Source organism: Protopterus annectens, chromosome 13.part0 (assembly GCF_019279795.1).
Source record: "Protopterus annectens isolate FY-2018-M chromosome 13.part0, PAN1.0, whole genome shotgun sequence".
Taxonomy (NCBI): Eukaryota; Metazoa; Chordata; order Ceratodontiformes; family Protopteridae; genus Protopterus; species Protopterus annectens.
In genome coordinates, this window is record NC_056747.1 from 70,145,102 (window position 1) to 70,160,066 (window position 14,965).

The 14,965-nt window shown below is 41.2% G+C and overlaps 1 protein-coding gene across 1 annotated transcript in view; it reads right to left on the bottom strand.

The window, feature by feature from the left end:
* Positions 1-9,065: 9,065 nt before the first annotated feature.
* Positions 9,066-14,965, bottom strand: part of LOC122788314 (N-acetyllactosaminide beta-1,3-N-acetylglucosaminyltransferase 3-like) — a 69,343-nt gene continuing 63,443 nt past the window's right edge. Inside the window, exon 2 of the mRNA XM_044055401.1 lies at positions 9,066-11,266. Coding sequence (XP_043911336.1) covers positions 10,123-11,266 — 1,144 coding nt within the window. The 3' untranslated portion in view covers positions 9,066-10,122. The remainder of the gene's footprint in view (positions 11,267-14,965) is intronic.

Sequence of the window (14,965 nt, forward strand, 5' to 3'; positions counted from 1 at the left end):
ATAAAAACAAATCAAAATAGAAATTTTGTGTAACTGTATATGTGTGTCTACACATAAACACACACACACACACACACACACACACACACACACACACATATATGTGTGTGTGTGTGTGTGTGTGTGTGTGTGTGTATGTAGCATGTATAATACTATATGTTAGATGCAGTACAGTGTAAATGCATCTAGAGAGAAATATGCAATAGATATTTTGTAAGCAATCACACAAGTGTTTGTATACATAACACACACATATACAGATGCACACAAATATATATATATATATATATATATATATACAGATAGGATGTGTGCATGCCTGTGTGTATTATTTAATTGTCATCATCCCTAATCAACCTCTTTTTTCCTACTTTCTACATGTCCCAAATCTTCTTCACCATACTAGTTATTAGGCTCAACAGCAATGGTTGTTCCTTTCCAAAATTTGTAGGTTTAGTAAGTGTTCATGCTCCCTTAGGAAAAGAAAAGTGTTGCAAATATAACCATCCCCCTGCTATTTTCTTTTGTGAAGCCATAAAACACTGACTTGCTTATTTCTAGTCATTTAGAGAAAGTACAGTTTTGTACCTACCATAGATGTAAATGTTCGAGTGTTCACCCTGCTGCAGTCATCACACTTGGGTTATCCTGTCGTCAGGCGGTCCCGCAGTCAGCCGGAATTCCAAAGTCTTGGTCCGGCATCGGTTGCTGTCGCCTCTTCCCTGACGTCAGTGCGCCAGGGGTATATATAATGCAACCGACGCCATTTTCTTCAGTTTTTCTTGCCCCAGATGTCAGGTGCCCCCAAAAAGGTGGTCAGAATTAGTACCAAATGGAGTGAACACTGCACAAACACAAAATCCCTTCAGCTATAAGCAAATACATCAGTAAGGCATAGAAGAGATTTTTCCAGAAGATCAGAGGGGATGGAGGGAGGGTAACCTGGACTGCAGCAGGGTGAACACTCGAACATCTACATTTATGGTAGGTATAAAACTGTACTATGTTCATCGTGTTACCCTGCTGCAGTCATCACACTTGGGTTGAATCCCAAAGCTAAGGTAGGGGGGTGGTGTCATAGAGGGTTAGTGGAGGCAATAAGGCCCTGCAGAACTGCAGTGGTGAAGCCTGCCCTGGATTTAGAGTAAAGAGGTAAGTGATAGTGTTTGGTAAAAGTGTGTACTGAATTCCAAGTTGCAGCTTCTAAAATTTCCTTGGTTGGAACCCCCCTGAGAAAGGCTATAGAGGTAGCTGTTGCCCTGGTAGAGTGGGATCTAATGGGAGCAGGAACTGGTTTCCCATGATGGGTATAACAGAAACGTATGCAATGACCTATCCATTTAGAAATGGTTTGCTTAGATATAGCCTTCCCTTGAGAAGCTGTAGCATAGGATACAAAGAGCTGGTCAGTTTTTCTGAAAGCCTTAGTTTTGTCCAAGTAGTAACGCTGCCTGTGAATGTCCAAGGAATGCAGGAGTCTCTCACCTTTGTTCTGTGGATTGGGGAAGAAGGTGGGTAAGTGGATGGTTTGATTCAAAGCTACACTGGAAACAACCTTAGGCATGAAGGAAGGATTAGTTCGTAGAGAAACTCTGTCTTGATGAAAAATGAGGAAAGGTTCCACTGCCATTAGTGCCTGTAGCTCTGAGACTCTCCTAGCTGAAGTTATTGCTAGGAGCAGGGCAGTCTTCCTTGATAGGAACTGAAGATCTGCAGAGAAAGCTAGTTCAAAGGGAGGTAGTGTTAGTTTTTCCAGAACAAAGTTGAGGTCCCATGTTGGTGTAGGAGCTCTCCTGGGTGGTCTAATGTTTTTTTGCCCCTCTGAGGAACTGCCTTAGAAGAGGATATGAAAATAAAGGTGGATCCGTGTTGTAGTGAGCTGAAACAGCTGAAGCATGGATTTTAATTGAGGAAAAGGAAAGTCCTTTGTGCAACATCTCAGCTAAATACTGTAGAATGTAAGGCATGTGAGGCTGAATTGTGTCTTGGCCTTTAGCTTGGTTCCAGGCACAAAACCTTTTCCATTTGTCCGAATAAGCCTTCCTGGTGCTTGGCCTCCTGGCTTCCAGAATAACATCCAGAACTGCTTGTGAAAGAGGAGCTGGTTGGATGTTTAGTTGATTTTCCATGCAGCCAGATTTAATGTTTTGAGCTGGCTGTGAAGAATCTGTTTGTTTTGTTGTGTGAGCAAATGGGGTATTTGAGGCAATATCCATGGTGGGCTGTGGGCCATATTTTTCAATAGCGGGTACAGTGCTGGCGTGGCCAGTCTGGGGCTATGAGAATCAGTCGTGGTCTCTCCTTTTTGACCTTCAAAAGAACCTTTGTGAGGAGAGGTAATGGAGGGAAGGCATATGCTGTCAGGTTTTTCCAACTGAAAGAGAGAGAGTCCACTTTCCAAGCTTGATGGTGGAAGGTCCTTGTACAAAATTTTGTCAGTTGGTAGTTTTGAGGACTGGCAAACAGGTCTATGTTTGGAAGGCCCCATTTTTGAGTTATCATTGCAAATATTTGTGGATCTAGTTTCCACTCGTGGGGATCTTTGATGTTTCTGCTGAGGTTGTCTGCCAATGTGTTTTTCTGTCCTGGCAGGAATTGAGTTTGTAACTGGACTTGGTAGGCCAGAGCTGTGTTCCATAAGATCATTGCTTGCCTGCATAGAGGGTAAGAATGTGTACCCCCTTGTTTGTTTATGTATCACATTACTGTGGTGTTGTCCGTCTTTATTGCAAGTTGTCCTGGATGTAATAGATCCTTGAAGGCTGTCAGAGCTTTCTGTACAGCTAGCATCTCTTTTTGATTTATGTGCAGATTTCTTTGATCTGCAGTCCATAGGCCTTGAATGCATTGTCCTGCCATGTGTGCCCCCCAAGCGTAGTCTGAAGCTTCTGTTGTGATAGTCTGCCTGGCTGGGGGCAAGGTGAAAGGCTGACCCTTGTTGAGGTGACATGCCTGTGACCACCATAGAAATTCCTGTTGTAGGCAAGGAATGAGAGATATCATTGTGTCCAAGCTGTGGCTGTGTTGAGACCATACGCTCTTTAGGTACCATTGTAATTTCCTCATATGCAGATTTGCAAATGGTATTATTAGTATGCAAGATGCCATGAAGCCCAAAGCCTGCAGAATTTTTCTTGCAGTTAATTGGGTCTTTGTTGCCATTGTCTTGAAATATTGAGTTAGTTGTAGTTGCTTGTCTGGCGTAAGATAAGCCTTCTGGGCAGTTGTATTCAAGCTGGCACCCAGGAATGTCATTTTTTGTGAGGGTACTAGTTTTGACTTCTTTTCGTTTACTGTGTACCCCAGGCAGTTTAGTAGATGCTTTACAAAGGCCAGATGATGTAAGAGAATGTCTTTGCTTTCTGCTTGGATGAGGCAGTCATCCAGGTATGGATATATCTGAATTCCTCTTTGTCTGCAGTATGCAATTACTGGTGCCAGGCATTTTGTGAAAACTCTGGGCGCAGTAGATAAGCCAAAGGGCAGTGCAGAGAAATGGTAATGGGTTGAACCTGCAATGAAATGGAGGTATCTTCTGCAACTTTGTCTGATAGGGACATGCAGGTATGCCTCCTTGAGGTCCAACGTTACTAGCCATGCTTCCTTGCCCAACATGGGAAGTAGCTGCTGTAGTGTTAGCATCTTGAATTTGGGTACTTGCAAGTAAGTGTTTAGAATTGAAAGGTCCGGAATTGGTCTCCAGGCATTGTCCTTTCTGGGCACTAGAAAAAGTCTTGAGTAAAATCCTTGACCTTGCTCTCGAGTAGGTACCAGCTGAATGGCTCTCATGTCCATGAGAGCTGTAATTTGCTTTTGTGCCTCTGCCCATTGATTTTGTGGTAGGTTTGACATTCCACTTTTCATTGGCAAGGTGTGAAAGTGGAATCTGTATCCTCGTAAAATTATGTCTAGGACCCATTTGTCCTTTGTGACTATCTGCCAGTTGTCTGCAAAAAGTGCGAGTTTTTCCCCCAAGGGGGCTGCCAAGAGAGTATTGCTTGGCCAGATGAGGTGCAAGTCATTGAGTTTGCCTTCTGGTGGATTGAGACCTGTCTTCTCCTCCCGTCTGTGTTGTAGTGCCCCATTAGTGAGGTTTATATTGGGCTTGTGGTTGTCCTCTGCCCCTTGGGCGTCTGCATTTACCCCTCTGTGGTCTGTCAGTGGCTGGAAAGGACCAATTTTTTGTTGGCCAGTTTCTGCTGAAGCGAGGGGGTTGTACTTGTAGGAAATCTTTGACTGTCTGCATAGATTTTGCCTTATCTTCCATTTTCTTTAAAACTTCTTCTGCTTTAACTCGAAAAAGAACATCCTGCTGTAAGGGAGCATCTAGTAGTTTTGCTTTAACATGATCAAGCAGAGTTTGTTCCTTTAACCAAGCATGCCTATGTATAACAGACCCAGTGACAGCTGCTCTGCAGGAGGCCTCCAAAGAATCAAACCCACATTGTAAGGTATGTTTGTCCACCTGCTCAGTGGCGTGCAACAGATCTTGTACTTCTTTCAATTCATATTGTTGAGGGAGAGTGGTTATTCTTTGCTTTAACTGAGAGATTAGAAATTGCTAATACTTAAGCATATGAAATTGACAATTCAGTGCCCTCATAGCTAGTGTGGCTGAGGTGTAAACCTTGTTCCCCCACCTGTCTAGTGCTCTGGAATCCCTCTCAGAAGGTACTGGGTTTTTAGCCATAGAAGCCTTAGCCCCCTTGGGACCCTGGGAGATAGTCTCTGGGTCAGCTACTGGGCTTTTGTAAATAAATTTGTGGGAATCAGACACTCTGTAGTATTTGTCAGGCTTAGCCAGAGCAGGAGGAAGAGAGTCTGGGTTGAAATTGGATTCTAAATAGACATCATCCACAATGTCCAAAACTGGTGGGATGGCAAGTGGTCTGTGTTGGGGGAGTAAAAGAAACTCTCTGAGCTTTTTTTTTGAATCAGAGTAGTCTTGGCCTTCCCAGTGAAAATGTTCCCTCATAGTGTGTAAAGTCTCCCCAAAGGAGTAGTCTTCAGGAGGAGAAGCTGAGGGGAATAGAGTCCTCAGCATCAGAATCTTCATAAGGAGAGAAGGAATACTCTTGGTCCTCAGAGGAGTCTGAAGAAATGGACATTTGCTCAGAGGAAGCAAAATCTTCCTCTTGTCTAGGCCTTTTTTCAGGAGGGGGCTGTGAACCCCTGATTAAAGAAATCAAATCTTCAGCCATTTTGAACATCTGTTTCTTAGGCATAGGGCCTTGAACAGGAGATTGAAGTGCAGTCCTTTTAGTTTTAGAAGGAGTTTTCAACTTAGAAAACGTTTTAATGGTGATAGTCGTCGGTCTGAAAACACCTTCAGAAACTGATGGCGTTTCTGCAGCACTGACGTCTTTTGAAGCAAAGTCGTCAGAAGGGCCTGAAGTAAAAGGCTGCATCTGCCTAGTACATTCCGTCAAAATTTCCATAGTGGTCTCGGGTTCCAGATCTGCGGTAGTCAGGGGCTGCATCGGAGCCTGACTGAGGACCGGAGAACCGGAGACTGGATCAGCCGAGGCATCGGAATCTGGCTTAGGCCTGGGCTGCCTGTCCTTATCCCTGCGTTTTTTGTGCACGCCGGTAGTCGGTTGCTCCAACGGCATGTTGAAGTTAAATTTCCTACGGAAGTAGTGTCGTGCGAAATCAAAGTGTCTTTTAGTGGTACGCTTATTAAACCTAGCACAAAACTGACAAGAAGTGACGTCATGGTCTGGGCCTAGGCAAGGTATGCAATAAGAATGAAAATCCTTATGAGGTATTTGCTTCCCACAAGAAATACAATTGTTAACTTTTTCTGACATCGGTCTGAGGCAAGAAAAGTTTCCCCAATGGGGTACTTAGCTTTATAGAAGACTTCGGTCTGAAATTCGAATTCGAAAATCTCAGGAGTCGGCCGACCGGCACTTGCGAACTGCTTCTGCTTTGGGCACCGCGCGGCAAGAAAGACTGAAGAAAATGGCGTTGGGTGCATTATATATACCCCTGGCGCACTGATGTCAGGGAAGAGACGACAGCAACCGACGCCGGACCAAGACTTTGGAATTCCGGCCGACTGCGGGACCGCCTGATGACAGGATAACCCAAGTGTGATGACTGCAGCAGGGTAACATGATGAACATCAGTAACATCTTACAGCTCTGTGAGTTGTGCAGTATAGGTGCCTACAATTTGTTATTTATAATATTTTAACCATGTATACATTCCAGTAAATGTTGCTTAATGTTTTACTTATTCAACGTCACACACTGGCTATGTGTTGCACATGCAATCTTTGTTGAAGTCTTTAGGTCAGTATTTTTTTTTCTTTGTATTACTAAATGCATTTATTACTTGTTATTATGTTTGCCAATGTGGCCTGTCGCGGCTGAAAAAGGTTCACTTTTCTGATTACCAAAGTATAAACAAATATGAAATGAAAAAGGGGGGCTGAACATAACAGAAATAATTAAGAAACTAGTAAAGCACATTTTAATTCTGCATCATTCATTATACAGAAAAAAAAAATCCCACTGAAAGCATTGGAAAGTAGCAGACAGATTTGCTTTGGTGTTGTTTTGAGTACTACTTCTTGCCTGTACATGATACAGCAAGGATCTTTTACTGAAGTGACAGTTTTCAAACTTCAGCATGAGAATGTGAGGAAAGGTATGTCACTTCTTTTAGAACTACAAATGAATCCCTTTATGAAAGCCTGCTATTTACCTACTTTCTTTTGTTGGAAGTAGCTAACATATTTATGGCACAGAACAAGCTCAGACAGACACATAAATGAGGGCCATTCTGGGAAACATAGAAGTAGGTCTGTTACAGAAAATGTGTCAGATGACAGTGGTTCACAGTCCCGCTATTCTATCTTAATGGCATGAGAAAATAGCACCACTTCCTTATGTCTAGCATGACTCATATAAACAGGACTTGAAATGTATGCAGGGATAAAGGAACGAAAGCAAGAAAACATGTTCATGTTACCAAGACAGGCCCCAACATCTGTCATTTTGTAGGAAACATTAAAATTGTAAAAGAAGCAGTTGGAGTAATTATGAAGCATTAAAATAGCGCAGAAAACAATGATACAATGAAAAAAATGTGCCTTTTGAGTATAGCTTGTTTATGGATGACAAACAATATACCTTTAGCATAATGAAATCAAAATAAGTAGTCACTGTATGTTGTTATCTTGTCAGTAATTTAAGAACATATAGAGCAATTAAAATTATTATAAGCTTCAGCAACAATGAAGGAAAAGCACACAATCTGTTTTTTGACTGAATGCAAGTGATCTGTAATCGTTTAGGTGTTTACATGCTCATAGGTCATTTTGTTTAAAAAGGACTCATAAATAATCATGTTGGAAAAATGTAGTAATTCACAGAATGCATTCATCTCTAAAGAAAGTTAAAAAAATATGCATGGTATAGCTCAATTTATCCCTACTGATGGTCATGCACATATATACCCCATAGACATATGTACATACATACATATACACATATGCACACACAAACACACACACACACACACACACGCACACACGCACACACGCACACACACACACACACACACACACACACACACACACACACACATACCACACACCATTGAGATGCCTGTGTTAAAAAATGAGCATGTTGACCAGATTACACACACACACACACTCACACACACACACACACACACACACACACACACACACACACACACACACACACACACATACCACACACCATTGAGATGCCTGTGTTAAAAAATGAGCATGTTGACCAGATTAGTCGATTGACAGAAGTAGTTTATACTCTAGTAGAGGGACATTTTACATTAGTTACAATTGACAAATGCCCCTGCAATACGAGTTCACTGCTTTAAGGAACTGTTCCTACCCCAGGTTGTACTGACCATCACGGACGACTATGTTTATTGGTGGGGGAGAACAGAGGGTCCACTGCAGAAAACGTTGAGTCATTATTTATAATGAATATGCACTCTTGCTTGTTGGACTGTCATTGAGAGTGCATGTGACAAGACAGCAAATTACTATAATTTATATAGCCATTCTGTACAGTGTTTTCATCATTGCTGTTAGTCAGGAAGAGGTGGCCTGCCTGTAGGGATAATGTGTTTGTGCACCTAATGATGCAGTTATACGCTGGATATACGTTATGTGCCTTGTGAATGGCTTTCCTTAGTCACTGCTGACATCATTGGATAGATAAAATATTGCTAATTTACTCCTTGCATGCACACATGGATAAACTATTAATAATGTGCCCCACACATATACACACAAAGACACCAACACACATTCATATACAAGAAAAGTAGGCTTCCATCACTTTTCACAGTGAAAAACAGTTTCCTACACTTCAGTAAATCTGTGCTTTATGTAAAAAGACTGCTTTCACTGGGGTGTGCCACAGCAAAATCTGATATGCCAAGTTTCATTAAACTATACAAGTTACAGCTAAATTAAAACTATCATTTCACATCATGATTAAAAAAACTACCCTTGTTTACCTTTCAGAGTTCTTATCTCAGCAGCATAACAAGACTTTATTGTGAAAATAAACTTATGGATTATACGGATTTTCACATTAACAGACAAGACTAAGAAACTTGTAAATTCATAAGTATGTCACTCGTTATAATTTGTGTAATGGTTTATAAAAATATATATAAATAATCTTTTCCATAATTTTCAATAATTTAATTTAACATTAATAAATGATTTTCTTTACATTCTGGTTATTTGTTTTTCATGTAATAACAAAATATCGGGTTATAAACCACTCTGCATTTAATAACAACGACAGGTAGTGTGATAAACAAGGTTCATAGGTTGGTACTAGGCTATCAGCCCTAGGGCCTATACAAGCCTAGCCATAACAATTCCCTGGCTATTTCTTCCCACATTATTTACTTTCCTGGACCCCTGTCTAGCAGGGCAACTGACGTGATCCCTGGGGTGAATTTCCTTTCTCCCATCCAATCGTCAAGGTTCCTCTTGAAGAGGTCCAAAGAGGCTCTGCTTGACATGTATGGGCAATCTATTCCAGAGTCTGGGGAGTCTCTGGGTCAGGAACCTAAAAAAAGGCAAAAAAGATCCAACAGAAATCAAGAAAAATAACACACAACATTTTCTAGTACCATTCAAATATGCTGCATCAGAGATTTAAGGAACAGTTTAATACTTAGTATTTTCAGTCCCTGAAGAATTAAGAAAATGACTTTCAGGGCATTGCTTGCACTTGTAGAAGGCCTTGCTAAAAGAAATGCATTAAGTGACTGGAGGAAGATAGGCAGCAAAGTGGTAACAAAATTCATATCAGTAGGTGAACCACAGTACATGGACAGACTTGCAGCATTGGGCATGTATAGCATGGATGAAGGAAGGACAGAAGATAAGTTATCTGGGTCATCAGGGTAGGTACCTTAGATAAAAAAGACAGGACCAGGTGGAGAAGGGGCCAAAGAGACACAAGTCAAGAAGACGTTAATCCATTGAGCAGGCAGTGGACCGATGTCCGTTTCTCTATCTGTGAATGGTGTAGTGTGATTCCAGGGAGACATTTTAGAGTTGGTGGGGCAGGGAAAGAAGCAGATATGCAAAACCAAAGATGAATGTAACTATATAATGGCTAGCTGTACAAACCAACAAACATAAGTTTCACAGTCTCCTTCCACTGTCACCATTTTGCATTTGAAGGACTTCCCACTGGTCTGTACAATATTACAAGTAATTATATAATTAAAGGCACCAATGTCAGGGCATCTCAGATCTTGTTACTAATCAGTTCTGAAGTATGATAATGTAATTGGTTCCCATCATGCATCAGTAATTGCTTCAACCAATTACCTTAGTACCATTTGTAATGCAAAGTATAATTTCTACAATGACGTCACTCTCTCCAGCACCAGAAACAAATTTACATTGTTAGCCTAAAAAGTATTCACCAGCTGTCTTTTAGAAATACAGTGGCTCAGAGCATTATAGTCAGAATACTGTAAATTGAATTTATTTCACCATCATATGTCCCTCACTGTAAATGTAATACAGGATTAACATGACACTATAAATATATGCATTTAATGGACCACTGTGGTTACCAGCAGGCTCATTTATAATTTTGAAACCACACATTTTAGGTTTGAGTCATGTACAGCTTCCCACATCACTATTGTCTCATACGGCAGTAAACGATGAACGACCAGGTACTCCTTGTAAAAACAAGGATCAAAAGAATCTATAGATACAGAAGTGACTTGTATACCAAAAACAGCTACTGCCATGTGAGATGCAGGTGATAAGCCCACCTTTTCTAGGCAAATACCAAGGTATACATCATCAATTGGCATAATTGGAATACTTAGAGATGCGTGATAGATTTCTCTGGCTGTAAATCTTGACATCATAATCCCACCACCTGTACAGTATGGTGGGTAAGAATCTGATGGGTACACTTGTTCAGGTACATAATATTTGCTTGATTTGTGACGAACTGGACCCACATTAGCAATAAGCTGTCCAGTATACAAATGTTTATCACCATTATTCCCTTTTAGACCTACTAAGTACTGCACCATGTCACCTGAATTGACAAAGATGTCATCATCACCATTGAAAAGAAAATTCACATAGGGGCAGTGCTTGATAAACCATTCATAGAAAAGGACTTGTTTTAAGGTGAGGTTGAAAAACGTGTCATAAAAGTCCCACTGAAGAATGTCTCCATACTGTTGGTTTTCAATATGGATCAGTTGTTGGAACTTCTTTTTTTCCTTCTCTTCTGAAGTTACTCCTAATATGAAAATCCTTCTTATTTGCATTCCTCTGTATATTCTTTCCTGCCCCCATGTTTTCCGGATAACTTCTCGGCGCTCGTAGTTATTTGGTGATGACTTGATCGCAAGGAAGAGAAAGACCTTGTCTGTCTGCTGAGGTCCATCACATTTATTTGGAATATCATGGATCATCTCAAAGTTCCTGCAGTGCTTGTACTTCAGGAAATCCTTTATGTGGGTTGCTAGTTCTGAGAAGCCACTGATGGTGGCCACGGATGTGTTTTCTTTGCACTCAGGTATGACTTTTGGATGTAAGTGGTGAGGAGTTGTAGTCTCAATCTCAGTTTTGGTTACTGATACCTGTTTCTTGGTAATGTTTTGCAAGCTGCTGTAAATGCTGAAGAAGAAAAAGATGGCAAAAATTCCAGAAATAATGAAGAAAAAGAGTGGCACACTGCGCTTTTTATAGATCCAGGCATACCTGATTAAAAACAGAAAAGAAAAACAGCCATGATAATGTGATACTAAACTTTTTAATTATGCAGACTCTACTTTTGTAAAGCATTTTGGCTCTTTACTTAATAATTTATTGTAGTTTTTAGTAGATTGAAGCAAGACATGTCCATTGTGGCAGTGCTGTAAGGAATGGTGTACAAACCCATTTCCTAGAATATATCCACTGAAATAAAGAAATACCTCAGGAGCTTAAAAAAAATCCACCAAAGCCAGGTTTGAGGCTAAAACACCTACCCAAGTCAAAGACAAGTACAAGGCATATTTAGTTATGTTTGTAATCTCAAAAGCACAATGCAGCAATGCACTGAGTTGACTGTGAACAATATTACCTACACTGAGGCTGAAGTCATAGCCAAACTACTGGGCAATAGATTTCGGTGTAACTTTACCCCTCTCTCCCCTCCATCTGTCCCTCTAGATACATCTAAAAGTGGCTTACCTCTGGCTATAACACAAAACCAAGTCTTACAAGTGCTATCAAAAGCTACAAACAGTGTACTGATGGGTCCTGACACTATCCCAGGATGCATCTTAAATAGCACGAAGCATGATGTAGTTACACCCCTAATAACACTAGTCAGTCTCAGCCTCCATGCAGGGTTTATACCAAGCAAGTGGAGAACAGCTACAGTTATTCCCCTGCATAAGGCAGGATCTTCCACAGACCCAGGCAATTACAGACTCATAAGTCTGATCAGCCTCTTATGCAAAGCCATGGAAAGACTTATCATGGAATTAATCAATCAGGACATAAGGAACCTCCAACTACTGGACATATCTCAGTTTGGATTCATCAAGGGCAGGTCATGCTTACACAACCTAGTCGATTTTTTTTTTGAAAAGGTCACCAGAGGAAAGGATGAAGGCAAAATGGTACACATTGCATACCTTGACTTGACCAAAGCTTTTGACACAATTCCCCACTCAGACATAGTAGAAAAACTAAATAAACTAGGAATAAACCCCCTCTGTTACACACTGTATTTCTAACTGGCTCACAAATAGGATGCAGACAATCAAAATAGGAGAAGTGACCTCCATAATGAGGCCAGTCACCAATGAAGCCCCCCATGGTTCTATGCCAGGACCTCTCCTGCCTATAATCAACTTTTCTGAAGTAAAAGACTAATACCAAAGAGCCCTGGCTGACTAAGTTAGCAGATGACTGTAAGCTAAAAGCTGTCATTGAATCCCCAAATGACTTAGCCATCCTGAAAGAATGTTTGTCCCAAATAAATAACTGATGTGAAAAAAACTGACAAACTACATGCCAAAAAATGCATTATTGTATCCTTTTGGAAGTCATCTACTCCAGGGAACTATCACATTCACAATACACCCCTATGAGTTATCCCAGTTGTTTGAGATTTGGGAATTTATGTGGAGAGTGACCTAACTTTTGACCAATGTATGTCCATTGTTGTAAGATAGTCTGTCTATACTGCACAGCTTATAAACAAAGGATTATATCTAGATCTAGGAATGTCATCACTCCCTTTTACTCACCTCCCATTATGCCAGTCATTGAATACTATGCCCCCTTTATGATGTACCTGTCCAGACACATGCAACAACTGGAACACCTACAGATTCCTTACTATAAGGATACAAGGCCCGCTAAGTGGTGACATGTATCTGGCATACAAGCTACTCTCCAATTCACTTCTGATGGATTTACTGCATGTCAGCAAGTCAAATGAAATTAGACATACCCAGTCTAGGGATATAAACCTATTCTGCAACATCAACAGAATGGTTTGGAGGGACAGATATATCTCGCAGAGGATACTGTTTCTATAAAACAGACTCCCCATCAAATCCAACTTATATCTATAGATGGGAAACAGAAGATTTACCCCAGGACTGCCCCCTGTAATACCAATAGACAGAGGGAGCTCCTAAATGCTTTATCCCATGCATCAGTCCCCTCAAATTATCTATGGTATGATCACAGTTATTCTCAATAGGGGTACTATATAATTACAGACTTTGGGATGGGTAAGACCAATCTATCACCAAAATGGGACAGGTTATTTTAGGCAGAAAAAGGGAAATTGGCTTGGCTTAAAATGGCCCGCAAGGGTAGCTAGCCTAGTACTTACCTATAAATCTTTGTCATTTCTAGTTACTCATCAAAACAAGAATCCACTCATTTTTCATTTTGCTTTCCTTGTATTAGCTAGCTGGAAAATCTTATTTTACACAATGTCAGTTACAGGATAGTACATGTTGGAATGTCATTTTATTAAAAAATAAAGAAAGGTTGTAGCATGACGTGGGAGAATAGGACAGTGAGAGATGTGGGGCACAACTAGGAAGGAATGAGGAAAGGACTGAATTCCTGCTGTCAAAAGTAAGCAGCAAGGGAGTAATACTGAGGGAGGTGCACAGGAAAATGAACTAGAAGACAGGATGAGGAATGGACAGCTACCGATGATGGCTTGCAATGCAATGGATACATTCCTGGAAAAGGCCTTTGAAGGCTACCAAGAGAACAAGGCTGATTGTTCATGGACAACATCATGTACTCACAGCTCTGTGCCACTGATTGTGAAACTTAACCCATTCCTTAGAGCAGATCACCACTAAGGCTGATATGGTAAGCAGTGGGTCACCACTGAGGCTGAGATGGTAACCCATTCCTTAGAGCAGATCACCACTAAGGCTGATATGGTAAGCAGTGGGTCACCACTGAGGCTGAGATGGTAACCCATTCCTTAGAGCAGATCACCACTAAGGCTTATATGATAAGCAGTGGGTCACCACTGAGGCTGAGATAGTAACTCATTCCTTAGAGCAGATCACCACTAAGGCTGATATGGTAAGCAGTGGGTCACCACTGAGGCTGAGATGGTAACCCATTCCTTAGAGCAGATCACCACTAAGGCTGATATGGTAAGCAGTGGGTCACCACTGAGGCTGAGATGGTAACCCATTCCTTAGAGCAGATCACCACTAAGGCTGATATGGTAAGCAGTGGCTCACCACTGAGGCTGAGATAGTAAGTACTGGATCACTCACTGGTACTGACATGGTAAGCACTGGATCACTACCAAGTCTGACATGAAAAGCACTTTATCAGCATTGAGGCAAATACAATAAACACTCGATTACCACTTTGGCTAACATAGTAATCACTGGATCATCACTGAGGTTGACATGGTAAGTACTGGATCACTACTGACGCTGACATAGTAAGCAGCGGAACACTACTGAGCTGGAAATGGTATGCACAAGATAACTATTAAGGCTGACACTGTAAATAGTGGATCACCACTGAAGATGGAAAAGTAAGCACTGAATAACAACTGAGGCTGACATAGTAAGTACTGGATCACTCACTGGCACTGACATGGCAAGCACTACATCACTACTGAATATGTTATGGTAAGCACAGTATCAACACTGAGGCTAATACAAAGCACACTGGATTAGTACTCAGGCTAGCATGTTAAGTGCAAGATCACCATTAATGTTGACACTGTGAGCACTGGATCACCACTGAGGATGACATGGTAAGCACTACGTTCACACTGAAGCAAACACAATAAACTCTGGATTGCCACTTTGGCACAGTACTCATTGGATTAGCACTGAAGCTAGCATGGTAAGTACTGGATCATCCCTGAGGCTGACATGGTATGTACTGGATCACTCACTGGTA